Source organism: Felis catus, chromosome A3 (genome assembly GCF_018350175.1).
Source record: "Felis catus isolate Fca126 chromosome A3, F.catus_Fca126_mat1.0, whole genome shotgun sequence".
Classification (NCBI taxonomy): domain Eukaryota; kingdom Metazoa; phylum Chordata; class Mammalia; order Carnivora; family Felidae; genus Felis; species Felis catus.
Genome location: NC_058370.1, coordinates 123,930,119 through 123,958,105, shown reverse-complemented (window position 1 = coordinate 123,958,105; position 27,987 = coordinate 123,930,119). Strand labels below are relative to the sequence as shown.

The window sequence follows — 27,987 nt, the reverse complement described above, 5'->3', positions numbered from 1 at the left end:
TTCTCTACACCACCTTAGTCTGGCTCTGAGACCCCCTACAAGGCTGTCATGGAGGCTTTAGCCTATCCCAGATAAATAAAGCTGGGAGGTCGTCCACGTGGAGCTTGTAGCTCAGATTGGGCACTGCCCTTCCTGGGCCCCACGCAGCAGTCTCTGCCTTGCCCTGGGGCAGGAGGAATTGTACCCACCTGTGAGTCTCTCACCCCTCCTCTCCTGGTAGCGGCCACGCTCTGCACATGCGCCCTGAGACCTATAAGGCGGGGGCGGGGAGGGGGACACCAGGCGTCAAGCTTGGTGCCATCTTGTGCTCTGGCGCTCTTCTAAGAGCCGTGGGAGGAACGGCCTGGCTGGCGCTTCTTTGTAAGTCTGCATTTTTATTGTTAGCCTGCTGACACCCACCTCACCTTTTTCCTTTGAACTGTCGGGGCTTTGGTCCCAGAGGAGTGGGCAGTGGCCCCCTGCCTCCTGTGGGGGATCCTCCAGTCCCCCCTGCCCTCCCTGTCCTCTAATGGCGTCAGCTGTTCAGCTTGCTGTGACAAAATGCCGTTTTCACGCAGGGTGTCTCTCAGGGTCGTTTCCGTAATGGCTGAGACTATGGCCAGTGGTTTTTACTTGTGGAGCCGGAAAGACGCCAAGAGCTCAAAACTAGGTTTTGTCTGGAAGTGCTCTCTTGAAGAAGCTTATTTTTAGAGTCACGTAATTGTAATACGTTAATACACATTCAGAAATAACTTTACCTTTTGGAATTTTGAAAAACAAATGAGGACCCTTTGCAGCGTGTCAGCTAAGTAGAAGGTAAAATTAACTCCCCTTCTGTTCTTCCATGCCACTCTCCTCGTTTACCCTTCATGCCTTTTGGGCACCTGCAAGCACTTATTCATGTACCCCTGTAGGATATCGTGTTAGTATTCTCTACATGTTACTCGGACCGTCCTCCCCGCCCCCCCCCCAACTTTACAGGATTCCTAAGACCTATTCACCAGAGCCAATGAAGGTAGATTTATTTTTAAAATAATAATTGAAAGGATAAGAGGTGTTCTATAATTATTCCACCATTAATATACATTTAGGTTGTGTGGTGTGTGTTTTATAGCTTTACTGAAGTATAATTGTGGTACAAACCACCCATGAAGTATGCAATTTGATGATATTTGAAACAGGTACTCATGAAACCACTGTAATCAGGAAGATAAACCTTTCCGTTATCCCCCCCAGTTTCTTCTGGTCCCTGCCCCTAGGCGCACTGATCTGCTTTCTGTCACTATAGTTTGTATTTTCTAGAATTGCATATAAATGGAATACAGTACACATTCTCTTTCTCCGGTTTCTTTCACTCAGAATAATTATTTTGAGATTCATCTATGTTGTATGTATCAATACTTTGTCCCCTTTCATTGGTGATCGTTTTCCATTGTGTGTCCTACCACCATTGTATGGTTCCACTTTGATAAGAGACAAACTGTGGTTATTCAGATTTGAGTATTTTATAGACATTTCTGCAAAAGTGAGTGAAACAAGCTTGATATGTTAAGGAAAATGGACAATATTTATTGATGATAAAATTCATGCTTTAAAGCCAAAATTATAAACTTGGAAAACTTGTGCCTGTCACTGCAACCTTTAGAGCTTCCCAATATCTGTTTTCTGATGAGGTTTGTTGTGATATTTGATTTTTGAAATGTTGGGTAATTGCGGTATGTCAGTATGCAGAAGTTCTGCATAATTCTGAACCAGTATTTTCAAACAAATCAATGTAGTACCTTTAAAATAATTCGTGTTTTAAAGTTCCATTCAAAGTTCGAGATTAAAGGATTTAAAAAAAGTTTTTTTTAACGTTTATTTATTTTTGAGACAGAGACAGAGCATGAACGGGGGAGGGGCAGAGAGAGAGGGAGACACAGAATCGGAAGCAGGCTCCAGGCTCTGAGCCATCAGCCCAGAGCCCGACGCGGGGCTCGAACTCCCGGACCGAGAGATCGTGACCTGAGCTGAAGTAGGATGCTTAACCGACTGAGCCACCCAGGCGCCCCCGAGATTAAAGGATTTTAAAGTAAAATTACAAAAAGTTCACTTACATGGTTTTCTGTATTGTATTTCCATACTGTAAGTAATGTCTAAGAAGTCACCCCTCGGGGCGCCTGGGTGGCTCAGTCGGTTAAGCGTCCGACTCAGCTCAGGTCATGATCTCTGGGTCCGGGAGTTCGAGCCCCGCGTTGGGCTCTGGGCTGATGGCTCAGAGCCTGGAGCCTGCTTCCGATTCTGTGTCTCCCTCTCTCTCTGCCCCTCCCCCGTTCATGCTCTGTCTCTCTCTGTCCCCCCAAAAATAAATAAACGTTGAAAAAAAAATTAAAAAAAAGAAGTCACCCCTCATTGAGTTTTTGTGACTATCAAAGAAGAGTCTCTTCGGCTATGTGAAAAAGCTATTAAAATACTACTCGCTTCTCTAATTAGGCATCTGTGTGTGGCCAGATTTTATTCACATACTTTACCCAAAGCAGCCTATTGCTACACACATTATAGAAGCAGCTGTGAGAATCCAGCTATTTTTCTGTTATACCGACATCAGGACTTGAAAAACTGTAAAGGCATGACCCTCTTCTCACTATATTTTTTGGTTTTGAAAAATATCCTTCATGAAAACATTAATATTTAATGGGTTTATTATGCTTTGAAATGAATAAATACTTTCAAAATGTTTTCTTTTTTTTAAATATATGAAATTTATTGTCAAATTGGTTTCTATACGACACCCAGTGCTCATCCCAAAAGGTGCCCTCCTCAATGCCCATCACCCACTCTCCCCTCCCTCCCACCCGCCCGTCAGCCCTCAGTTCTCAGTTTTTAAGAGACTCTTCTGCTTTGGCTCTCTTCCACTCTAACTTTTTTTTTTTTTTTCCTTCCCCTCCCCCATGGGTTCCTGTTAAGTTAAAAATGTTTTCTTAATATGGTAAACATTGTCAGAAGCTACATAAACACTCTTTGGGGTCTGTCTTGTCTTGGGCAGCTCTAACAAAACACCTTACGCTGGATGACCTAGTAAACACCAGAAACTTCTTTCTCACAGTCCTGTGTGCTGGGAAGTCCAAGATCAAGGTGTTAGCAGATCTGGTGAGCACTTCCTGACTTAACAGATCTCAGATGCCCATGTTCTTGTGATCTCCTCATACGGCAGAGAGAAGTTCTTTTATGACTCCTATAGAGGCATTAATCACATTCCCAAAGGCTCCATACTCATGCCCTCTAATCCTGATTATCTCCCAAAGGCCCCATGTTCTGATACCATCACATTGGGAGATGGAGTTTCAGTATAACTGGGGGGGGGGCACAAAAACTCCTTCCGTAAGAAGGTCCTCATTTTTAGGAATATAAGCATTCTGAGACCAAATATTTGAAAACCATTGGTTTAATAGAACTGTTTTTGGTGTTTGAGAGAGGTTAGGGAGGAGTCTAGAAACTTCTAAATTAGGGGAAGGCTATAGTTTAAATGGAGTGGCCAGGGACTGCTTCACCTAAAAGGAAACCTCTGACAAAAACTTGAAGGCCGTTAGGAAGCACACTGAGCTCTGAGAGCAATAAACCCAAAACCCAGACTCAGGAAGTTCGAGGAATGGAAAGGCACTGTAACAGGTGTAATGAGTGTAGTAGGAATAAGGTAACAGAAAAACGTGTGTGGAGGGAGAAGAGGAGTCCTGGTGGTAGTGGTTACATGTTGTAGGACTTCTAAGCCATTCTGATGGCTTTAGTTTTCACTTTGAAAATAGCTACTAAAGTTTTTGAACATAGTAGTGCATGCGGCATCCTATATTTTAGACAGGTCCTATGATCCCACTCATGTAGAATTTAAGAAACAAAATAGATGAACATATGGGGGGGGGAGAGAAGGGATGGAAGCAAACCACAAGAGACTTTTAACGATAGAGAACAAACTATGAGTTGATGGAGGGAGTGGGGTGCGAAATGGGCTAGATGGGTAACAGGTACTAAGGAGCGCACTTGTGATGAGCACTGGGTATTGTATGTATGTGATGAATCACTAAATTCTCCTGAAACCAATATTGCAGTGTATATTAACTAACCAGAATTTAAATTAAAAAGGAAGGAGCACCTGGGTGGCTCAGTCAGCTGAATGTCTGACTCTTGATTTCAGCTCAGGTCTTCATCCAGGCTCTGCGCTGAGCGTGTAGTCTGGTTAAGATTGTCTGTCTCTCTTTCCCTCTGCCCCTCTTCCCTGCGCTCTCGTGTGTTCCTTTCTCTCAAAACAAAAATAAAGAGAAAAAAATGTCACTTTACCTCACAAGGTTGATGTGAGGATTAAGTGATTTAAAAAGGTCATTCTGGTTACAATACTGAGAATCATCATGGATGGGTAGGGTTAAGGATAGAAGCAGGAAGACAAGTTAGGAATCTAGGCTGTATCTGCAGAGATGGAAGAAAGTGTGTGTGTGTGTGTGTGTGTGTGTGTGTGTGTGTGTAATTTTTTAAATGTGCTTTGGACATAAACCCAGTAGGATTTTCTGATGGGTTGTGTGTAGGATGCAAAAAAGTGGAATCTAGGATGATTGAAGATAGTTGGCCTGAGCAAATCTTACATGTGGTAGATTATATTGATTTTACTTTTGTTCAAGCTTCATTTTTTTTGCCAGTGACTTTATACATGTTTAACTAGGTTTTGTCTCTTGAAAGCCTTCTTTAGCAAAACAAAATTTCTATTTCCTCTTAATTCTTTTAGGGAGTTTTAAAAAATTCTTTTATCTGTCTGGTAGTTTTGCTTTTAGTAAAGCCATGTTTCATAGCCTTCCCACTATTGACATTTTGGGCTGGAACTGAGTTCTTTTTTGTGGGGGGCTCTTCTGTGCATTCTGTGATAATGCCTAGCACCTGGTTTACATGTGCTACATGCCAGTAGCTACCCCTGCCCTCATCCATGCCCAGTTATGACAAGCAAATCTATCTCTAGACGTTGCCAAATGTTTATTTACTGTAGGACAAAAAAGGGCCATGGTTGAGGACTAATTCAATAAAGAATGTTAAATGGAAACTCTGAGTTTGAAATATGCAGATTAAAAAAATACTGTTTTATTTCCACTGCATCTGTGTCCTAAAAGACCTGAATCTAGAAATCAATCTGAAAAGAGAGGAGGAGAACCAGGGCACAGATGCTTAATCTGAACCAGTCTTTTGCAACACGGTAACTTTGCCAGGGTACTAGTCAGAGTTTTATCAGAATGATCTTAAATTTTGAAAAAGGGACAATTAGTAAGCTGATTCTATCACAAGGGTGCTATTTTTATTTGTATGTTTTTGCATTTGTGTCTTTCACTTTTAGTTCTTGTACATAATTATGTGATTTAGTTGAAAGAGCAGTGTGAAACAGTGGGAGTTGTGTACGTAGAGAACTGGACTGAATCAAAACCTAAATTCAAGCTCCTGAATCCCTTTTATCTTCACTGTTTTTTTTTTTTTTAAGTTTACTTACTTAGAGAGAGAGAGAGCACGTGTGCAAACTGAAGAGGGGCAGAGAGAGAGGGAGACAGAATCCAAAACAGGGTCCAGGCTCTAAGCTGTGAGCACAGAGCCCAACATGGGGCTCGAACCCAGACTGTGAGATCATGGCCTGAGCTGAAGTCAGATGCTCAACTGATTGAGCCACCTAGGCACCCAGGTTGACTTCACTGTTTTGAAATGAAAAGTGACAATCTCGGTTAAACTAATGTACTGAAAACCTCTAAAAATATTAAAGTGTTATAATAAGGAGCTATTAATACAAAGAAAGACATTTACATTTCTTTTAGAAGATTTAAAACTTAAAAATTTAAAGTTACGTATATGGATCAACTATATTTCTATCAGGTTCCACTGGTCTAGACTTTCTGGATGTGAACTCCTAGAAGACAGTTGCCAAAATCGTCAGAGTGACATCTGTAAGATCTATTCTATAGAATTGGGGAATTCTAGTGTGGAAAGTGCTTTCCATATCTATTTTCTTAGTGTTTATAGATAGTATTTTCCACAAACCCTACGGGAATTGTGATGCTGTGAATTTTTAAATTTAATTCAGAAGTTTGAACTTTTGAATTTAGTTTTTAAAAATAGCCTTTTTAAAAAAGAAAACATTAAAATACGATAGATTTAAAAGCAGATACAAGCACTAATTAGCATCATCAGATAAATTTGATTATTTAAGGTGTAGATTTCTTTATCTGAGCCTGTCTGTATCTGATCATATGTTGTGGAACTATTACATATGTCTGAGCTTGATTTTCTCAGTACAGTGCTATCAAACACGATAATAAGGCAAATTGTTTTATATGTACGTATAGCCTTATAAGACAAGTGATAATGTTATCATTTGTTGGTTTTATAATTGTATCAATTTATGAAATTATTAGAAAACCACTTATGAATCCAGTTTATGGAAGTTTTATGTTTTCTATTCCTGCATCTTATATTAGGTTAAGAAGGATTTTTGCTGCTGTTGCTGCCAAAAAAAAAAAGTTTGAAAGTCCTAATTCAACCCTCTCACTTTAAAGATTTGGTATGATTCTAAGAAACAGTTCCCCAAATCTCACACAATTGAATCTCATAAAACTCCTTTCCTGATGTCTTAATCTTGTATACGCAAAAGTACTTTCCATGAATATGGTAATAGTCTAAAGAATAGAATATTGAGTAAAGATTGTTGGATGTAGAACTTCTTAATTTAAATTAGGTCTTTAAAGGTCCATTCTATAGAACCATTGTTTAAAACCAATCATGTAATTTTCTCTGAATTGTTACAGTTTGACCTTCAGAAACACAAGGGTAGGAGCTTTATCCGTGACATTGGAAACTTTCTTCATGATCCTGTTGAGCAAGTATTGAAGAGGCAGGTGAAAGAGACTGACACCCCCAGAACAGGTTATTCTGTCTACGTGATCAAGAATCTTTCCCAAAGTAGTGCACTTTGGTAATCACATAGGACCTACGAATTTACGTGTCAGTTCTTTGGGGCCCAAACACCTTTTTCCTCTTGAGATTTCTTTATAATAAATCCTGTCTTCTCCTGCAGAATTAGCATAGATTCTTATGGCCATCAATTTCTTCAGGCAAAGTAGATGTACTGTTAGTTCTGTCAATTGTGACTATCTGTTTCTCAGACAAGGCCTCCCCAAGTGCTTCAGCAATCTGTTTCTAGATGTTCCTGGCATTGGGTGAGAACATATGCAAACCAGGCTCAGATTTTTTTTTTTATCTCCTCCCTTCTGCTGTGAAACTCCACATGAGGCCATTTATATTGTTTGAGGGAGGGTTAGGCTTCTGGTAGTTTATTCTATTCAACTTCTTTGTGTGTTTGGGCTTTCTTTGGCTTATACTGTATATACGCCTTCATTTAATGAAGGCATCCTGGCAAATCTGCTTCTTATACCTGAAGAGTGGTATGTTTCCAGAAAGACAAGTATTTTTTTCCTTTTCCTATGTTCTCAGGTGAGTGGTCACATCACCCTTTGGGTGCATGCCAGGAAGAATGTTCTTGTGTTCTAGCACAGGATCCTTTCTTGAGTACTTGGTCTTCCCTTTATGTAAGGAATAATAAGCCTATAAATTGACTTAAGTCTGGGAATTGGGTAAAGGCCTGTGACTTTAAAGGTTTAAGGTGGTTTAAGGCCTTTCTTGTCCTGAAGACAAAGTTTATTCTTGTTATTGGTTAATTCTAATGAAAGTCTTTAATGTATTGCCCATTGATTCTTTTATTCCTAGACACTCCAGGATCAAATAAGCATAGGCTATAATTTATAGATCAGACCGTGATGATTACCTCCAAATTAATTATTTAGGAGGAAATAAAAACCATAGTTGTACCCAGATGTTCCTAAATCTTAACTCTTTCTCTAGCCTTGCAGTGGCCTGTTTCAATTTTTGGACTTGGGTTTTAAAGGTTAGAAAGGGCTTCTGTTTATCTTTGAGATCATATTTATACTTGGATAAGTTTTATTTTTTTGTCCTATATGTTTCTCTTTCATGTTTTTACCTTTTTCCTCTGAGTTTTGGGCTTTCTCTCAAAATTCTGGTCCATTTATCTTTATTGTGTGTTCACTTTCCCCATTGCAGTCTTAAATTTCTTACATGTATTTCTTTGTAATCTCAGTTGTTGCATCTTAATGACTACTTAGTCCTATAAAAGTGTAGTGCTCTCTTTTGGCCTTTTGAAAACAAACCAGACTTTTGAAAAGCAATTTTTTTCTGTTTCCTTCAGCATATTTATTCCTTAGGGGAGCATTTCCTTGGTTTCTTTTAAGTGGTTTTCTCGCTCTCTTTTTTGTTAGGTCCAATGTTTTTCTCATCATGGAAAGAAATTGATAGTTGTGAAGTGTTAACTCCAAGTCAAGTAGAAGTTGAACTGAGCTGTGACCTATCACAATAAGTGTTGGTTCTTGCCTGAATTTGGGGAATATTTTATCCCTGAATATTTGTTTTACTATTTTTAGAATTGTAACAATCAAGAGAAAATTAGCTGGAGCCATAGTTAACAGCTTTACCTCTGGGCTAAAGATTTCTTTTCCTTCCACACCTTTTGTGGCCAGCCATGCCAGGGAAAAGGTCTGGATTTACTTAACCTGCCTTAGGGTCTTAATAGGCCTGGCTTTCTTTAATGTTGTCTAGAACTTAGCCTATTGCCCTCCATCAAAGAAGTATACGGGAGTTGTATAATGATGCTGATAGGGTCCAAATGTTACTAATTGATAGAATGGGGAGTGCAAACATCATGTGTCCTGTGGGTTCACCATCTGCCCTTGCTGGTGGCATTCACCCCTTTGAGTTCTGTGTTGTTAGAAGAAGTCTGCATGAGGGAAGGTAGTTTTCTCACAGGAGTAGAAGGAGGACTTTATTTGGCTTCCTTCTATTACACCACATCTGTCCAATATCTAGTAGAAACTTAAGTTTCTAGAAAATAAACATTGCACTCCTGTCTTTTCCAGTGATTGTATGTATGTGTGTGTATATATATATGTATATATAATAATATATAGTATATATAATATATAATATATAATATATAATATATAATATATAATATATAATATATAATATATGTAAAATATATAACACACATAGCATATATAGTATGCTATATAATATATATTATATATTACATATAAAATATATAAAAATAAATATATAATATATATTATATGTATACATATTTCCTATTTTTTCATGTTCTCAGTTATTTCAGTAGACTTTTTTAAAAGCAGAAGGCAGTGAAGTTATGTTTTGTCTTCATCTTGTCTAACGAAATTTTTTTTTAACCAACATGTTCAATTTGATAAATACAGGCATATAATGATTTTAAGGTTTATGTCTACATACCAAATTTATATAAGGCTAGTTTCAGGTTTCTATGTGGCAAATTTCATTTAGTTGTGACAGTTGCCTGTGCAGAAGCTAATTAGTACTTATTATTTGCTTTTTAGAAAATGGATTCCACATCTCTGTTACCAATGTTTTTAGACATGGATCTGACAATATCACATATAGAATGTTTTCCTAAGGACGTTCTAGTGAAATTTCAAGGCAGAAATAATACTGAATGTGAGTTTGACTACCACATATTACAGAGGGAAATTCAGCATATTCCAAAAGTAAAAGCTAATGTGGACATTGATGAATTTTGTTTGGTGGAAGAAAGAGTATCTGGAGAATGGCAGAGAGGAAGAGTCATGGAAAAGAAAAATGAACTCTATACAGTGCTCCTCATAGATCACGGAGAAGAACTAAGAGTTGATAGTACACAGGTTGCTTCAGCCTGTGGCAACTTATTTGAGCTACCACCACGGGTAATATTTGGTATTTTTGCCAACATACTACCAAATGGGGAAAGATGGCCTCTTAAAGCTTTGAATTATTTTAAGTCATTAGTTGGACTACAAGTGAAAGGTTGTGTACAAGCTGTGTTGCCTTTTCAAAGGACTCTTCTAGAAGTACCAAAAATTATATCCCAGGTTCTTGAGTTACAATTAGGCAGACTTATTGATGGGGATTCATTTCGTCTTATTGTGGAAATGTTAAAAGAATTCCCACAAGAAATGCCCGATTTACTACAACATAGAAGACCTGAATTGTTAAGTAAGAATGATCCTCCAGTTGATGTTCAACATGTTCTGGATAATTTGCAGCCATCTTTGTCAGTAGGCAGTATTGAAAGTATAAAGGTATCCTCTGCATTGAGCCCAAGTAAATTTTATTGTCAACTAATTAAATGGATTCCAGAGTTAGAAAATTTAACAGCGTGTATGACTTTGCATTATGATGCTATCGGTCAAGTAAGTAGTCCCACATGTGATAACTTTGGACTACTTTGTGTTGCCAAAAGAAGAAATGGACAGTGGTATAGAGGAATTCTTCAGCAGCTCTTGCCCAATAATCAGGTGAAAATTTGGTTCATGGATTATGGCAGTACTGAGGCTATACCTTCAATCCACGTAAAGAAACTTAAACAGGATTTTATTTTAGTACCATTATTTTCATTTCCATGTTCTCTGACATATTTAAACAGTCCAGATAGAGATGCCAGAAAATCTCAATTGAGTGTATTTAAACAAGCCTTGTTAGGACAAACAGTATATGCACACATTGATTGGTTCAATAAAGATGAACATTTGTTTTATGTAACACTACAAACTCAGGAGTCTACAATTAATTCTAAGTGTCTGCTGAAGACTATAGGCACACAAGTAATCTGTCCAGTGTCTGAATCAAAAATCTCTAGTATGTTTAAAGAGAATAGTGCTGCTGATGTAAATGGCTTTGCAGTTGAGCATTTTGTTGGAAATACTGAATTGTCAATAGACTATCTAAATAAAAACTCTTTGAAAGTAGGTTTTCCTATTAAAACTGTAGAGATGGAGATAGAGGCTGCCTATATAGCTTTTGTAGTATATGTATTAAACCCATCAAATTTCTGGGTACGTACTAATGAACATCAGAATGAACTTCAAGATATAATGAAAAATATAAACAAATTTTATGATTTGTGTGAAAATAGTGAACTGATTCTAAGAAATCCAGAACCTGGATTATTTTGTTGTGCTAGATACAGCAAGGATGGACATTTTTACAGAGCTGTCATCACTGAAATTAATGGCTGTAAGATTAATGTTTATTTTTTAGATTATGGAAATACTGATTCCATACCATTTTTTGATGTAAAAGTTTTGCTTCCAGAGTTTTGTGACTTGCCTGCCTTAGCCATGTGCTGTTCACTTGCACATATATTTCCTATTGAAGATTTATGGGTGAAGGCAGCAATTGACTATTTTAAAAAAATTGTCTTGAACAAAGAAATTTTGCTGCAGGTTCTAGCAAAAAAAGATGACAAATACATTGTAAATATTCAGAGTATTGAAGCCTCAGAAATTATTGATGTTGTCCCTCTTATGTTACAAGCTGGATATGCAGAATATTGGGAAGTAGAGCCAGAGTGTTATCCCAAATCTGCAAGTGAATATTCAGTGTTAAATTTAAAATTTAAAAACAAAGTTAATATTAAAGTCCTATCTGCCTTTCTTGAAGGACCTAAACTTTACCATTCAAATAAGCTAAAAGAAAGTAGCTTGTCTTTGGTAAAAACCCCAGCTGTTAATTTCTCAGACTTAAAAAGTCCTTTCACCTTGTCTGTGGGGACTGAGTCACCACGACCTTATAAAGAATATATGTTTAAACCAGGAACAGTCCTTGAAGTTAAGTGTTCTTCTTATTGTGGCCCAGGTGACTTCTCATGCCAGCTTCAATGTAAGGTAGAAGACCTAAAAGTACTAATGGAACAAATTCAGAATTACTATAGCATTCATTCAGATCCTTATCAGATTGGGCAGATTGCTTGTGTTGCTAAGTATTCCAAAGATGGGAAGTGGTATAGAGCTGCTGTTTTGACTCGAGTATCACGAAAAGAATTTGACATAGTATTTGTTGATTATGGTTACCAGCAAAGAGTTTTAATTAAAGATCTTTGTGCTATTAACCCACATTTTCTTATGTTAGAAAGCCAAGCCTTCAGATGTAGTCTTAATCATTTAGTTGAACCCATTAGTTGTAAATCATTCAGTTGGACAAGAGAAGCATGCAGAGACTTTGGGAATTTTATTTCTTCATCTAAAGGATTGACTTGCACCATTTATGCCTTAGTTCTTACACATCCAAACTCTTTATGTCACTTAGTGGATTTGCAATCTCCACTTACTAGTGCAAAAGAATTTCTTATGAATCATGGCTCTGCACAGTATACTACATTATCAAAGCCATTCCCATCTTCAGTTAGTCTTTACAGTTACTGTTATTCTTCCTTTAACATAAAAATTGGAAGTGAGGAAGAAATATACATATCTCACATATATAGTCCCAGAAGGTTTTATTGCCAACTTAGTAGAAATAATAAAGACCTGGAGATGATAGAAACAAAAATCACAGAGATTAGTAATCTCAAAAATTGTCCAAAATATGATCCTAGTAAAATGAGACTGTGCATATCTAAGTATGTAGAGGATGGTCTCTTTTATCGAGCTTTAACAATGCCAACAGATTCATTAACTGACTTTCTGGTCTATTTTGTGGACTTTGGAAATAAGCAATTAGTAGAAGGAAGTACATTGAAGGCTATTTCAGATCAGTTTCCAGAGTTGCTGTTCACACCTATGCAAGCTATTAAGTGTTTTTTGTCAGATCTTAGAGATGTAGATGTTCCAGCAGAAATCAATAGCTGGTTTAAAGATAATTTTTTGGGAAAACGATTAAGGGCAATAATATTGTCCAGGGAGTCAGATGGCCAGCTTGGTGTAGAATTATATGATGGATATCAACATATAAATCAGAAAATTAAAATGTTGCTTCATGCTTATGGAAAAAAACATTGTGATCAAGCACGCTGTGTGGAAAAGGGTCATAAAATAAGTGAGAATAAGAGACTTACTATTTTTTTGAAAGGCAAAACAGAAAACCACTATCCCAATAATATAAATAAGACTCATGTAGTAACATATTCTGAAAGCAAAACAGATCAGTTAATGAATCCCAGAAGTACATATGCCAAGCTTTTGAAACCATCGGCCTGTTTTAAAATTGAACCTGTGTCAAAAAACAAAGTGAAGTCTTTGAGTGATGGATTCAAAAATAAAGGTGTAAAAATTGTCCCTGGATCCGCACATACTCTTGATGAAAATGATGTGGGCCAGAAATCAGTAAGGGTTGTATCACCATCTTTTATCCAAGAATTAAATCAAGCAGACTTTCAAAACCCATATAATCTTACTAGACCACAGATCAAGGATCTTCCTCAACCCAAAATTTACTTGAATGCCAAAGTTAAAGGATATGTTTCTAGTGTCAATAATCCAGCAAGTTTCCATATTCAGCTTGTTGATAATGAAAATGTAATCATCAGACTTGCAGATGCTCTAAATGAAAGAAGAACAAAGATAGTGAAAGAGAGAAAATCAGTTAAGCCTGTGGTGGGAGACCTTGTAGTTGCCGAACACTCTGGTGACCATGCCATTTACAGAGCAGTCATTAAGAAAAATTTGCCAGGAAATTCTTTTGAAGTGGAATTTATTGACTATGGTAACACTGCGGTAATAAGCACATCAAAAATTTATGAATTTCAGAGGGAATTCTTAACAATTCCTCAGCTAGGAATCCATTCTTTTCTTAGTGGAGTCAAGTGGAATGAGCCTGATGAAATATGGGACAGTAAAACTGTGGATTATTTTGCATCAAGAGTAAGTAACAAAACAGTTGCATGTGAATTTTTGAAAAAGCATGAGCAGAAATGGGAAGTAAATATCATTTGTGATGGAACATCTGTTATTAATGAACTACTGAAATGGACAGCATGTTCAAAACTTCAGCAAACAGGATTGCAGATGCCAGCGGTTTTCTCTCAAAAAGTGAGTTCTGGTGAGGATAATGAAATTAAGAAAGGAAGATCAAATGAATATGAAGGTTCTATGATCCTTCAACCACCCTACCAACAGCTGGGTAATATTCCTTTTGAAGAGTTAAAACCTGGCCAACTGGAAAAGGCTGAAATACTTTATGTCTCAAAAAGTGGGACATTTTATGTGAAGTTATCAAAAAATAAAAAAATCTTATCAGATTTAACAGTATTAATCACTAAAGAAGTAAAAAAACCTTTATCAATGGGAACTATTAAAAAAGGCCTAGAGTGCTTGGCAAAATCTAAAAAAACCTTGAAATGGTATCGATCAAAAGTAGAAAAGAAGTGTGTTGATGATAAAGTGCTTGTTTTTTTAGTAGATCGTGGTAGGTATGAAATAGTACCTTTAGGTAATACCAAGGTGCTTAGTAATAAAATAAGAAATATTCCAAGACAAGCTGTGGCTTGTAAATGGATTTGGTTTGAAAATTTTAGAAACAGGTCATTTGAGTCTATTGTGTGTTTATTTGGTCATCTGGAAATAAATATTCTTTTCCTGAAATATTTAGACTCTGTGTGGGAAGTAGACATTTTGGTAGATGGCCTGTTACTTTTTGAATATTTAAATTTAAATACAGTTCGTGTTGAAAACAAACTTAGATCTTCAGAAACGATTTTTAATATGGAATCTAAGTCTCCTGTGTCATGTACAATAAGATCATATACTTGGGCCCAACTCCAAAATGGAAAGCAGTATTCTGGTATTGCCACTGCTATTTCTGATCCATCAGATTTCTGTGTTCAGTTAGAAGATTTCTTTGACACAATGAAATCTCTCTTTGTGTTGCTTTCTGATCTACCAGAAAACTTACAAACAGTGCCTCAAGAGTGCATATTTCCTGGTGCTAGTTGTTTGTTCAAATATGAACTGGAAGATCAGTGGAATCGAGTAGAAATTTCTGAAGTCTCTAATCAGTCTTTACTACTTGTGTTGATTGACTATGGATTTTCTGTTTACATACCTTATTCAGATACAAAAAATCTCAAAGTTGTTCCTGTGGAACTTCTGAATTTACCAAGGTTAAGTTATCCTTGTATCTTAGGTGGTATCTTACCTGCTAAGGGGAAGCATTGGAGTGAAGAAGCCAAAAGCTTTTTTCAAGATCAGCTAAGTAAACCAGGCTTAGTTTTTCAGTTGAGGAGGTATAATTTTGAAACAAAACTGGAAGTAGATGTCATTCATGAGAAAAACAGTTTGGCAGATATGTTGGTTGTATCTGGTTTTGCAGTATATTCTAAAGATTCAGATCATCTTAATGATGGAGTTAGTACTAGTGGATCTACTGAAATCCAGTATCAATTACAGAGTAAGCCTGTTTTCCCATTGTTAGATCAAAATTGTTACAAAAGAGAAAATACAAGCTGTATATGCACTGAGAAACAAAAACTAAAAGAGAAAACCGTAAAGAAAGAGGTCTATAAGAACTTAAGGAAAAGCAATATCAGTATGCGATTATATTCTAGAAATTTAACTCTGAGGAAGGCTGACATTGGAAAACATAATCCCCGAAGTACCATCACATTTGATACATGTACAGCAGCTTCATTTTGGGAACTACTGAATGATTTGAAGAATAACACTAATTTCATTGAAAACATTTTTGAAAAACTACCAACTGAAGAAATACAAGAAAATAACACAGTGGATTTGAGAACAAGGATAAAAGCACTGCGTGTTAATGAAAAAATTATATCTGAGGAACACTTAAAAGGTAGGTACCTATTTAAAAAAAACAGCTTTTTTTGTATATTGTTTTTTATTCCTTGAAAGTTTATTATATGCTAAGATTATCCAAATTGAAAAAATCATAGTGCAAGAAGCTCACTAGACAATCAATAAATGGATAAACTGGGAGTGATTACTTAATTATAAAATGATACTTGAGGATATTTTCCTGTTTTGAATGGTAACCTTTGAGAATGTAATGAAAGTGGAGAGAATTTTTAACCATATGTGCATGTACACATACATGACATTTTATAGATAGTTTCAAGGGTTTCACAAAACTAAAGGCCCATAGATCTCTAGTTAATAAATCTTGCTATTAGTGAGCTCCTGGGCTCATTTTGGAGAACCAATTTTCTGTTATGTGTTTATCAGATGAAATATATCTTTATTTAGATTTTTTGAGTGTACTTTTAGCATATTGCTAATAAAGTTAAATTTATAGTATAAACTGACTTGAACATATTTCCTCTTAAATTTTTTAGATGTCAAACTGATTCTATAATAAATTTTAATATTTTATGTTATCTGATTTTGCTTATGCACATTGTATTTTATTTTCTGTATGGATTAGTTACTGAGGATTTCGTAGGCTATAAATGTTGCCTGCTTTTAATGAATGTTTGTTCTGACTATAAATCTATTATTCCATATTATCTCTAGTATTATAGCCGGTTACATTCTTTCAATGAGGGGAGGGATCTTGTTTTTATTGATGTATTTTAGGAGTATTTCATTTGAATTCATATTGAGGTGTTTTATAGTTAATTGATAAAGGCTTTAAAATTGGTCCTCTTGGGGCGCCTGGGTGGCACAGTCAGTTAAGCGTCCGACTTCGGCCAGGTCACGATTCTCGCGGTCCGTGAGTTCGAGCCCCGCGTCGGGCTCTGGGCTGATGGCTCAGAGCCTGGAGCCTGTTTCCGATTCTGTGTCTCCCTCTCTCTCTGCCCCTCCCCCGTTCGTGCTCTGTCTCTCTCTGTCCCAAAAATAAATAAACGTTGAAAAAAAAAATTAAAAAAAAAATTGGTCCTCTTATTTTTGAGTATTTTGTTATTAGCAGTTATGGTAGAGTGCTTACTATGTTCTAGGTACTGTGCTAAGATTTTTTGATGTATGATGTCTTTTAAAGCTTACCAAATTCTATGAAGTAGGTGGATATTAAGGTTTAAATGGAGTCCAATAACTAGTACTCATTTCTTTGCCTGAATTCTAAACCATTTTAGAGATGGACAAGGAGAGAAACCATTGATGAGCAAAATATCACATTAAAAACAAAACAAAACAGCCAATGGGCACCTGGGTGGCTCAGTCAGTTCAGCTTCTGACTTTGGCTCAGGTCGTGATCTCGCGATTCGTGAGTTTGAGCCCCACATTGGGATCTGTGCTGACAGCTTAGAGCCTGGAACCTGCTTTGGATTCTGTGTCTCCCTCTCTCTCTGCCTCTCCCCTGCTCGTGCTCTGCCTCTGTCTCTCAAAAAATAAAATGTTAAAAAAACCCACCCCAAACCAGTATTGATGGATGTGGGTTTGTATCAATGGGAAAGGGGTTTACCAACACCAAGTCAACAATTTAGATTTACCCACAGAGGCGAATTTCTCCATATTGGGGGTCTACCCATGTAAAACTTACAGGTTGAGGCGTTTATCTCCAAAAAAGAAAGGGAGGGAAGGAGGAAGAGACTAAACTGACCTATATTTTTGTCCTTCTGCATGGCCCTACTCCAAGTGTAAGTAAGGGAGTGAACAAACCAGAGTATTAGGCTGGGAGAATACCTCACCCGTGAATACTTGTACATGGAAGGAAACCCCAGGAATGGGAAGAAGCACCCCTCCCCCAAATTATTATCACTATTTTATGAATGATGCTCAGGGAAATTAAGTAAATTGCCAATGGCTCTAAAGAGAAAAATCTCAGTTCCTTGTTTACTAGCAACTCTGATGTTTCCACATCCAAAGTCTTTTATTAATTACTGATACTGCCTTTTGGAAAGGAGTTAGATATTTGAGGAAGAGTTTTCTATAAGCTTTTGACCATCAGCCCATACACTTTGGCATTTCTATACCTTCTGTTGTTACTTTACATGTGTTTATTTCCACCGTCTTTGTTTTTCCTTAAGAACCCACTCTTGGTCCCCATCTCTATCCTACCTCCTGCATTCCTAGTACAGAGTGAACCAGTAAGTGAATTAAGTAAAAGTAGCTATTATGAAAACAAAGAACCAAACATTAAATTAAAAAATCTTCACTAGGGAAAAATCATAAATTTGAGTGAGACAAATACAAGAACCATGGTTTCATGGACTAAGAATTTTCTAATACACTTGCCATGATCCATGTAAAACAAAAAAATAAGAAAACATCAAGTGGTTTCATTGCCTTGTGTACTGTCCAAACTCCTAGCCCCGATTACTTGTCCAACAGTGGTAGTGTAGTAGCCACTGCTGTTTGTTACTATTGTCTGCACGTGCTTTGAATCTAGGGCAAAATGGTTTTAGTTCTTGGTTGAAGTTAGCAATATTTGAAATTGTTGCCTATTAAGGAAACTGGAAAAGTGGCTCTAATGGCCATGCTGTTGAATTTATACTTTGCACTGACATTAAGAAAGAAAGCTTTAAAAAATTCTGATGCCTGGGTCTCACTTTGAGATTGTTTTAATTGGTCAGGCTACCGCCTCCATGAGGATTTTAAAACCCCCTGGGTGATTGTAATGTACAGAGAAGGTTGAGAACCACTGTTTTAGAGACGATTGTGGATAACTTTCTGAATTATTTTGTGAGAGAAAACAATTCTGGACTTTGTGAAAAGTCTTAAAATCTATTCCTCCTGTATTTGGAGGCCAGACTATACATAGTGAATTATAGCAATTCTGTGCTAAACTTAATTTGAAATAAATATAGTAAAAATGCCACGATGTTAGAAATGACCTCAAAGTGTAATACATTTATTTTGCCTTGCCCAGGTATTGTTTTAATTATAGAAGTTGCTGCCTCTTATGTTTAGAAAATTGGCTTAACTTTCCCCTAGTTTCACCCTACTGTAACATACCAGTATTAAAATATTCAAACTGGTTGTTTTTGTTTGCAGATTGTTTTCTTAAAAGTTACTAGTCTTTTCCCAGGATGTTTTTGCAGGTTTTTGTTGTTGCTTGTTTGTTTTTCCTGGAAGTCCTTGAATAGATAATTATGGGAACTAAAGAATGTAACAACCCTTCAAAAAGCACAGAAGTATCTAGTCACTCTTTGGTAATGAAGTACTGCGTTATGTTGATTTGTGCTACCTTCCTATGCTTCCTTATTTAACTGGAGGACACCTTTGAAAGAAATTTGGAATGGCAGCCAACTTTAGAGGAGAATTTTGTCTGACATTTTACATTTGAAATAATACACCTAGACATCCAAGGAGAATGGCTGACAGGCATGTAAAATGTTAGACTGAATTTTGAAAATACGAGACTCGTAGGTGATACACACTTATGAATCACTTGCATCGGATGTAGCATGGTATTTAAAAGTAAGGTCAGTGAGGCCCCTTGCTCCTTGAGTTTGAATTCCTGCTTCATCCCTTCTTAACTGTGAAACTGTAGGTAAGCTTTTTAACATGGCTGTGCCTCAGTTTTTTCATCTGGAATATGGAAATAATAACTATGCATTTGGCTTCTTGTGAGGACTGAATAAGTTAAAATGTGTAAAACCTTTTCACTAGTATCTGGTGCAGAGTAAGTGCTCAGAAATTTTAGAAATATCAGCCATCCCAATAAAGCTCTAATGTATTTGTTTTGTAAATCTTTTGTGAAATTGCAATTTGAAAAATTGCTGATGCTGCTCTGCAAGAAACTGAAATATGTAGGGCAGTGTGTGTGTGTGTGTGTGTGTGTGTGTGTGTGTGTGTGTATCTATATCTGTATCTATATCTATATATCTATATATTTATAGTACAATGGTTAGATTAACAGTTAAATTTCTATTTGGAAGATAGGATTTATGATTGAGATAATTATAGTTCTAAATAAAGATTAGAACAGGCTATATGTATTTTTTCCAAAATGGGTATATATTAGTGATTGTTTAAGAAAAGATCTTTTCAGTTGTTATGTACAATTATATGTATATATTATAGTATATGTGTAATCTGATTATGCCATACTTCACTCCTCCTTTACCTTTTTCAATTGTGACTTTTAGAAATTGTTTACTAAAAAAATTCTGTTCATAGAAGGTATTTTCAAAATAAAATCTTGACTATGAATTAGACCCATAATGCTTGGAAAATTATATTACAGCATATTAATTATTACTGTTTTTGCTTGTGTTTCAGTGAAGGGAGATGAAAGCTCAGATCCTCTATGTATCAGTTTGGCAACAAATAATACATAGGATACCGAATAATTACTGTTTTGTTGTAGATGCTCCAAATATATAATAAAAGTGGTAAGCATATGACAATTTCTAATATTAAAGGTATCTTCAAGGCATCTAGATTGTTCAAATTATTTCCCTAGGAGACAATGATTAGAATGCTACAGAAATTTTATGTGACCAGGAATTGTGATGATTTGTTTGTAGATTACTTAGGAAATGTGGTTCACTCCTCAAGTATTTTAAACATTTGATAAACCATTCTTTGCTTGTGTTTCCACAGTCATTAGATAATATTTTACCATTATCTGTATTTTTCAAGTGTCTTTCCTGACTGAAACCTTTGTTTCAGTTGCTGCTTTGTAGGGACATCATTGAAATCATGGAAAATACATAGAGAGTTAAGGCTATAGGACTGCATTCCCAGGAAAATATGGGTGCTTTTAGGACTGGCACTTATTAATAGGATATGGAAGAGAAGTCAGAGTTAATCCTATTCTTCCCTTTCTTTAGATCATACAGTGGGATTTTTCTTTCATTTTATTTTGCAGTCATACCTTTTTTTAAATTTGGTTTTACACTTTTGGTTGTTCATTAGTTGTAGATATTTGTGCTATTCAAGAACACTGCTGTTTGGTTGGGGGGGTAGATATTTTGTCAGTGTATTTAACTGTGAATTAGAATTTATTTTTCAAGTAAACATTTATTGAGCAAATTTAGAGTATTGTTTTGGTGCCAGGATAGAACCATAAAATCATGCAAATGTACTTAAGAGTCAGTGTCCACCAAATAGTTTTGAAGAACTAGAGATTTGGTGATTTAGAGAATATTTGGGGAAATTTAGAAATTTCCTAAGCTAGGTATGGAGAATCCAGTTTATCATTGTACATGTATATTGAATGTATTAATACTGTCATTTTTTTGAGGTTAGGAAGTAATTTCCAGAAATGCTGTTGTTTATGAATATATAGGAGTTTAAGTTGGGTATCTTGAAAGTTTATTCAGTGCAGGGAGGCTTCATATTTTTACGCTCCAAATTAATCTGTGGCTTGTGATTATTTTAGAGCAGAGAATTTAATATTTACTCTTTGTAATCGAATTTCTTTGAATACTTTTGTGTCATTTTCCTCCAAACTTCACCAGATCTCACAGATTATTTTGTGCAATTTAGAAAAGTACTTCTATTAGAAAATGAATTCACTTTATACAACTTCTGTGACTAATACTGGGTTGCTTTTGTTGTTTTGTTACCATAAAACATGGCAAAGTTAATGATTTGGATAATGAAACAAAAGAAATGAATAAAGTAAGATAAAGTAGTATTAATGGGTGTTTTTTGGTACCAGTTTTATCATGAAGGGCCTCATACCTCTTCAGTTTTTCAGAGTTCTGTTAATTTCATTTATTTGTCTTGAGGTACAGTATTTTATGTTTAGAAATGGACAAACTTCACAAATTTATTTATAGCATTTATGTTATTAAATACTGTAGAAAATGTTTTTACAAGACTACGTTTCAGTTAATTCCTAACTGATTTTTTATTAGACAGAAGCCCAATCTAGAAAGTAACTGAAGAAAGGATTAAAATTGTTTCCTTTTAAGATAAAAAGAGCTTAATTTAAAACCATTTTCCTCTTTTTTATGGAGCTACATTATTATTTTTGTTCTACATTAGCTAGTTTGTTATACTGTAAAATTACAACATGGAGGATGTATAGTAATATAGTTATTCAGAGTACTTTCAAGCAAAAACAAATAGCGTATCCATCTTAAAATTTATATTTTCTTAGGATTAAGTTTTATTAGATTTTACAGATAAGTCAATATTAAAATAATGCTTTTTCCTACTCTAAAACACTTGTATGAATTTAAGTTAGTAGAAGCTGTTATTTTATGAATGTTGGCAATAGACTATTGATTCAAAATTTGGGAAGTAGCACATTTACATTTTTAGATTAAAATATTTCAAAGTTGAGGATTGCTAAGCTTTACTTTTTAAATTTACTTTTTAAAAATTTTTCTCAGAAACATACTTGATAATTTTTTTAAGTTTATTTTGAGAGAGAGCACTTGTGCATGCTCAAGCAGGGAAGGGATAGAGAAAGAGGGACAGAGAGGATCCATGATATCAGCATAGAGCCCTGTGTGGGGCTCGATTCCATGAACCATGAGATCATGACCTGAGCTGAGATCCAGTCAGATGTTTAACTGACTGCACCCCTAAATTCATTTGTAATTTTGCTTTACTCCTATAAATTAAAAAATGTTATTTTTTGAACTCATGTAAAATTTTATAAGAATAGAAAAAGTATTCTTTAGAAATGATAATTGATTTGGTTTTTAAAAAATATTCACATATGCATTATTCAAATATGTGTGTGTATTCAATTTTTTTTTAAACATTTATTCATTTTTGAGAGTGAGAGAGAGCATGAGTGGGGAAGGGGCAGAGAAAGACGGAGACAAAGAATCTGAAGGGCCTCCAGGCTCCAAGCTGTCAGCACAGAGCCTGATGTGGGGCTCAAACTCACAGACCATGAGATTGTGACCTGAGCTGAAGTGGGACGCTCAACCTGCTGAGCCACCCGGATGCCCCCCTTTTATTTTTTTTAAGTTTATTTCTTTTGAGCGTGGCGGAGGGGCAGAAAGAGGTGGGGGGACAGAGAGAATCTCAAGCAGGTTCCATGCTGTCAGTGCGAAGCCCGATGTGGAGCTCGAACTCTTCATGAACTGTGACATCATGACCTAAGCTGAAATCAAGAGTTGGACACTTAACAGCTGAGCCACCCGGACACCCCTATAACTTTTTCTGACTTTTATATGTGTATTTAACTCTGCTATTGCTTAAAAACTTCTTTTGTTCTAGTTGTGTACGCTCAAGGGAAATTATTTTTGTTTTGTATATTGAGTATTTTGAGTTACTTTTTCACAGTAAAACATTATAAACATAGTTTGCTAAAATCTCAATGAGTATGTTTTAAAAGGGCAATATAGCATTAACAGAATCATACCTTGTGCATATAGTGATGAAAAATTGAATTCACTTTAACATTTCCTTTAACCAAAATTAGTCCTTACTCAGACACTTGGCACAATTTTTTTTCTCTTTAAAGGTATTTCTAATTCTCAAAACAGTTTTTAATTTTTCATTTTTTTTCACTTTTGAAGGAATGCTGGAGTTTTAAAAATTATAAATCTTTTTATTTGGCCTATAATTTGGATATATTTCTCAACTTTTTAAGAGTCTCCCGCATTATATTTATTTTCTACATTTGACTTCTAGAATTTTTCTTAGGTTATATCATGATAGCCATACTACGAGTATTTAAGATTCTTATAGAAGTTCCCCTTTGATGATACATTAACATCTTGTGTAATGGTTTTAATGTGTTTTCTTAGTTTTCTCATAATTTTTCATTAATCACAAAGTGATCAGTTATTGACTAATGTTATAATGCTATTTCATAATATATTTGTCTCTGTGTCCTTGAACATATTGATAATCTCTGAAAATCTTCTCCTTAGTACTAAAACCTTATCTTTTATAATCTTGTTACAGTCTTCTATATGGTACATTCATTCATCAAACTGTGTTAGATATAGGAGATACAAAAACAAGTCAAATTCTGGTTTTTAAGATACTTACATTATAGCGGTGGAAGCACATTAGTAATTATAACAAAGAATGGTACATGGTATGTAATAAAGGTATATAATAAGGTGCTTTAGGACCACAGAAGACCGTGCACTTTACTTCCTGGGATTGGGGGACTGGTTGGAAAAAGACTTTAAAAATATGACCTGTGATGGGGCGCTTGGGTGGCTCAGTAGGTTAAGCATCCAACTTCAGCTCTGGTCATGATCTCACAGTTCCTGGGTTTGAGCCCCACGTCAGGCTCTGTGCTGACAGCTCAGAGCCTGGAGCCTGCTTCAGATTCTGTGTCTCCTCCTCTCTCTGCTCCTCCTTTGCTTGTGCTCTGTCTCTCTCTCAGAAATAAATATACACTAAAACAATTTTAAAAAATGACCTGTGAGCCTGATTCTTCAAAGATATGCTAGGGAACTTAGACCTACAAGGAAGGAAATTAGAGGCCACATGGTACAGCCACGCACAACTGACTCAGTACAATCACCCTATTTTGTTTTGATCGCCAAGGCCTGAGGGGAGTTGGGAATATAGAAAGTGACTACTCATGGGTGTGGAATTTCTCTTTGGGGCTCTGAAAATGTTCAGAAGTTAAATGGTGACAGTAGTTACACAATTCTTTGAATATACTAAAACTTATTGATCTGTACACTTGAACAAGGTGAATTTTATGACCCCTGAATATTTCAGTAAAGCTTCTTAAAAATTACATGTATGAAGCTTATGTATAGCTTATGAATTCAATAAGCTATTCCTTGAGACTCTTTAGAGAAGAACAGAGAAATGTAATGAAATTCTGATATCTAGTTTAGGGATTTCAAAATTAAAGGGAATAAAATCTCAAACCTCAAGAACCAAAAAATAAATGAAAAAGGAGATCGCTAGGGTGGGGAGAATGCCATCCTTAGTCTAGATCATTCTATGCATGTCATTATTAGCTCTTGGTCATAATAATAGCTATTACTAGCTATTAGCATTTTTAAACCTTTGTTATTTAAAAAAAGTTTTTTTAATGTTTAGTTTTGAGAGAGAGCAGGAGACAGAGTGCAAGTGGGGGAGTGGTAGAGAAAGAGGGAGACAGAATCTGAAGCAGGCACCAGGCTCTGAGCTGTCAGCGTAGAACTGGATGTGGGGCTTGAATTCATGGACTGTAAGATCATGACCTGAGCCAAAGTTGGACACCTACCTGACTGAGCCACCTAGGCACCCCTAAACCTTGTTATTTTCTTAAAAAAGGTTTTTAATGTTTATGTTAGACAGACATAGTGTGAGTGGGAGAGGGCAGAGAGATAGCGAGGCACAGAATCTGAAGCAGGCTCCAGGCTTTGAGCCTCTGTGCTGACAGCTCAGAGCCTGACACCGGGCTCAAACTAACAAACCGTGAAATCATGACCCGAGCCCAAGTTGGATGCTTAACCGACTGAGCCACCTTAGGCACCCCTAAACCTTGTTATTTTTAAGTGTAGACCTAAAAGTGTACAAAACCAAGATATATAGCTACAGGCTTTCTGATAAAACACCTGTGTAACTGCTACACAGTGCAAAAATGGATCATTACCAGGACTCCAGAAGCTCTTTTCCTGTCCTCTCAAATATTTATGCCCTCCTCTCCAAAGGAACTACTACCCTGACTTTTGTGGCACTATGTTCCTTTTTTTGTGTCTTTAAAGTAGTTTTACCACCTAATTTTGCCAGCAACCAAGAAATAATGCTTTTTTCTTTTAATGGTTATATATGGAACTGATAGTATGCTTTTTTTTTTTATTTAAGTTTTTACCTGAGCCAAAACCAAGAGTTAGACACTTAACTGAGCCACCCAGGCACTCTAGTAGTATGTTTTTGTTTCTTTTTGCACAATTTTTAAGTACGAGATTTATCCATTTTTTTTTGTGTGTGTAGTTATGGTTCATTTATTTTAATTTCTTAAAATTATGTATTTATGTATTTATTTATAACACAAGCAAAAAGGGGAGGGGTGGAGAGAGAGAATCCCAAGCAGGCTCTGTGCTGTCAGTTCAGAGCCCTATGTGGGCTTGAACTTATGAACGATGAGATCATGATCTGAGCTGAAACTGAGTCAGACACTTAACCAATTGAGCCACACAGGCACCCCATTCGTTTTCATTTCTGAATAAATAATTTTTATTGTAGGGTATAAATTTATTCATTCTACTCTTGACAATTTTTCTAGTTTCCAACTATTGCAAATAATAAGGGAAATAACTGCGTGCCATTTCATGAACATGTATGTGCATTTCTGTTGGATGTGTCTGGGTTTCATTGCTGGAATTGTTGGGTCATTGTACACTAGAGGTAGAGAATAGAGGTAGGATGAAACCCTCTGGATGGGTAATTCTCTTCATCTGGTTGAGCGTTACTCCTGTGGAGGATGTCTATGATAAGCATTGAGATGAATCACCAAGATTGATATGCCAAGATTCACATGGTCATTACCACTGGCTCATCCAAATGGCTCTTCTGCAGGTTTCCTTATCTTTGTCTTCCATACTTGTACCTTCTGAGCCCTAGCCAACCAACTTAACCAGTTACCACTGTGTGGCAGTCTATATGTGGTTACCTTAGGTTTCTTCCATTTCCATTCAGAAAGGATGTAGGGTGTGCCCAAAGGGAAAGTTTCTTCTTAGCATTGTTCCTTCAGGGATGTCCCTGAATGGGCATGTAGTCAGGCAGTAGTGCATGCTGGCTTGCAGTGGCATACTGTGTTGACCAATTTATGGATCATACTTGATTGTTAAAATATCCTCTGTCAGCTGGTCATAGGAAACCTTCCTGGGAAGACCAAAATATGATTTTTGAATGTTAAAACACCCTTGCATTTCTGTGATGTCTCATGTAGGCATGTTATGCAATCTTTTTAATGTCTTGCTATATTTGGTGCTAGCGTTATTAAAGGAATTTTGTTTATAAGGAATATTGGTCTATGGTTCTTTTTTCCCCACTTTGTTATGTCTTCTCTGGATTTGGTATCAGGGGAACAGAATGAGTTGGGAAAGGTCTCCTCTATCATCTGAAAATTTTTATGTAGGATTATATTTCTCCTTTGAAAGAAATTCCATTTTTTCCCCATGGTTCTTCCATTTTCTGTTTCATTTCTGCTTTGACTTTTACTGTGTTTGATTTGCTTTTTCTAGCTTCTTAAAGTAGCTATTATTTTAGATCTTTGTCTTTTGTAATAGAAGTGCTTAATGCCAGAAACTGCTTTAAAGTTTATATGTTGAGAGAGACAGAGTGAGAGAGAGGATGAAGAGTAGGGATGGGGTGGAGATAGAGGGAGAGAGAGAATCCCAAGCAGGCTCCGTACTGTTAGCACAGAGCCTGATGCAGGCTCAAACCCATGAACCGTGAGATCATGACCTGAGGCAGAACCAAGCATCGGACACTTAACTAATTGGGCCACCCAGGCACCCACAGAAACAACTTTTTAAGTGTTCTTCAGGTGCAGCCCATATATTTTGAAGTGTGTCCATTTTTTAGGTTATTTTTTAATGCCCCTTTATATTAATTTGGATCCAATAACAGTGATTTTCTCAGCTTTTGTTTTCCTCTGAATATCTTTAACTTTAGGCATATTTTCATATCATATGATAAGCTCTTTTCTTTTTTGATAAGCTCTTTTCAGATGTACAATTCAGTGTTTGGTATTTGTCACAAGTTGTGCAACTATCCCCATTAAAAACTTTTACAACATCTTATTATTCAATATTCCTACATACATTTACTGTTAATTCCCATATCCTTTTCTACCCCCACTCCCTGTTTCAGGCAAACATTAATTTCTGTCCTTAACACTTCTCTTTTCTGGACTTTTTATATAAATGGAATCGTGATATTTGGTCTCTTGTGTCTGGCTTCTTTCACTGAGTAAAATGTTTTTGAGCTACATCCATATCATAGTGTGTATCAGTAGTTCATCCTTTCTTATTGCTTAATAGTATTTCATTGAATAAATATACATATTTCTAAGTTTTGACTGTTAGGATTAATGCTGCTAAAAATATATATGTACAAACCTTTATGTGAATGTGTTCATTTCTCTTGGATATATACCTAAGAGTGGAATTACTGGGTCTTTTGGTAAAGTCATGTTTAATGTTTAAAAAATCCAAACTGTTTTTCAAAGTGACTGTACCATTTTTATATTCCTATTGACTATATGGAGGTTTTGCTGATTCTCTGTATCCTTATATCCTTGTCAATATGTTGTGTCTTTCTTTAAAATCCACCCACCCCGCACCGGCAACCACTGTTTCTCTCCATTTAAGGTCTTTTTTTT

General features: G+C 36.1%; 1 protein-coding gene across 9 annotated transcripts in view; it reads left to right on the top strand.

Moving 5' to 3' along the window:
* The first annotated feature begins 242 nt into the window (after positions 1–242).
* TDRD15 (tudor domain containing 15) overlaps positions 243–27,987 on the top strand; it is a 701,518-nt gene continuing 673,773 nt past the window's right edge. For 5 of the 9 annotated variants that reach the window (XM_045054884.1, XM_045054879.1, XM_045054883.1 and 2 more), the window contains exons 1-4: positions 243–360; positions 6,780–6,975; positions 9,453–15,678; positions 20,007–20,119. In XM_045054884.1, the coding sequence (XP_044910819.1) occupies positions 9,456–15,678; positions 20,007–20,065 (6,282 nt within the window). In that variant the 5' untranslated portion in view covers positions 243–360; positions 6,780–6,975; positions 9,453–9,455 and the 3' untranslated portion in view covers positions 20,066–20,119. Of the gene's footprint in view, positions 361–5,850; positions 5,922–6,779; positions 6,976–9,452; positions 15,679–20,006; positions 20,120–27,987 lie in introns of all 9 variants that reach the window. The other 4 variants (XM_045054880.1, XM_045054881.1, XM_045054878.1 and 1 more) reach the window with 4 other exon arrangements.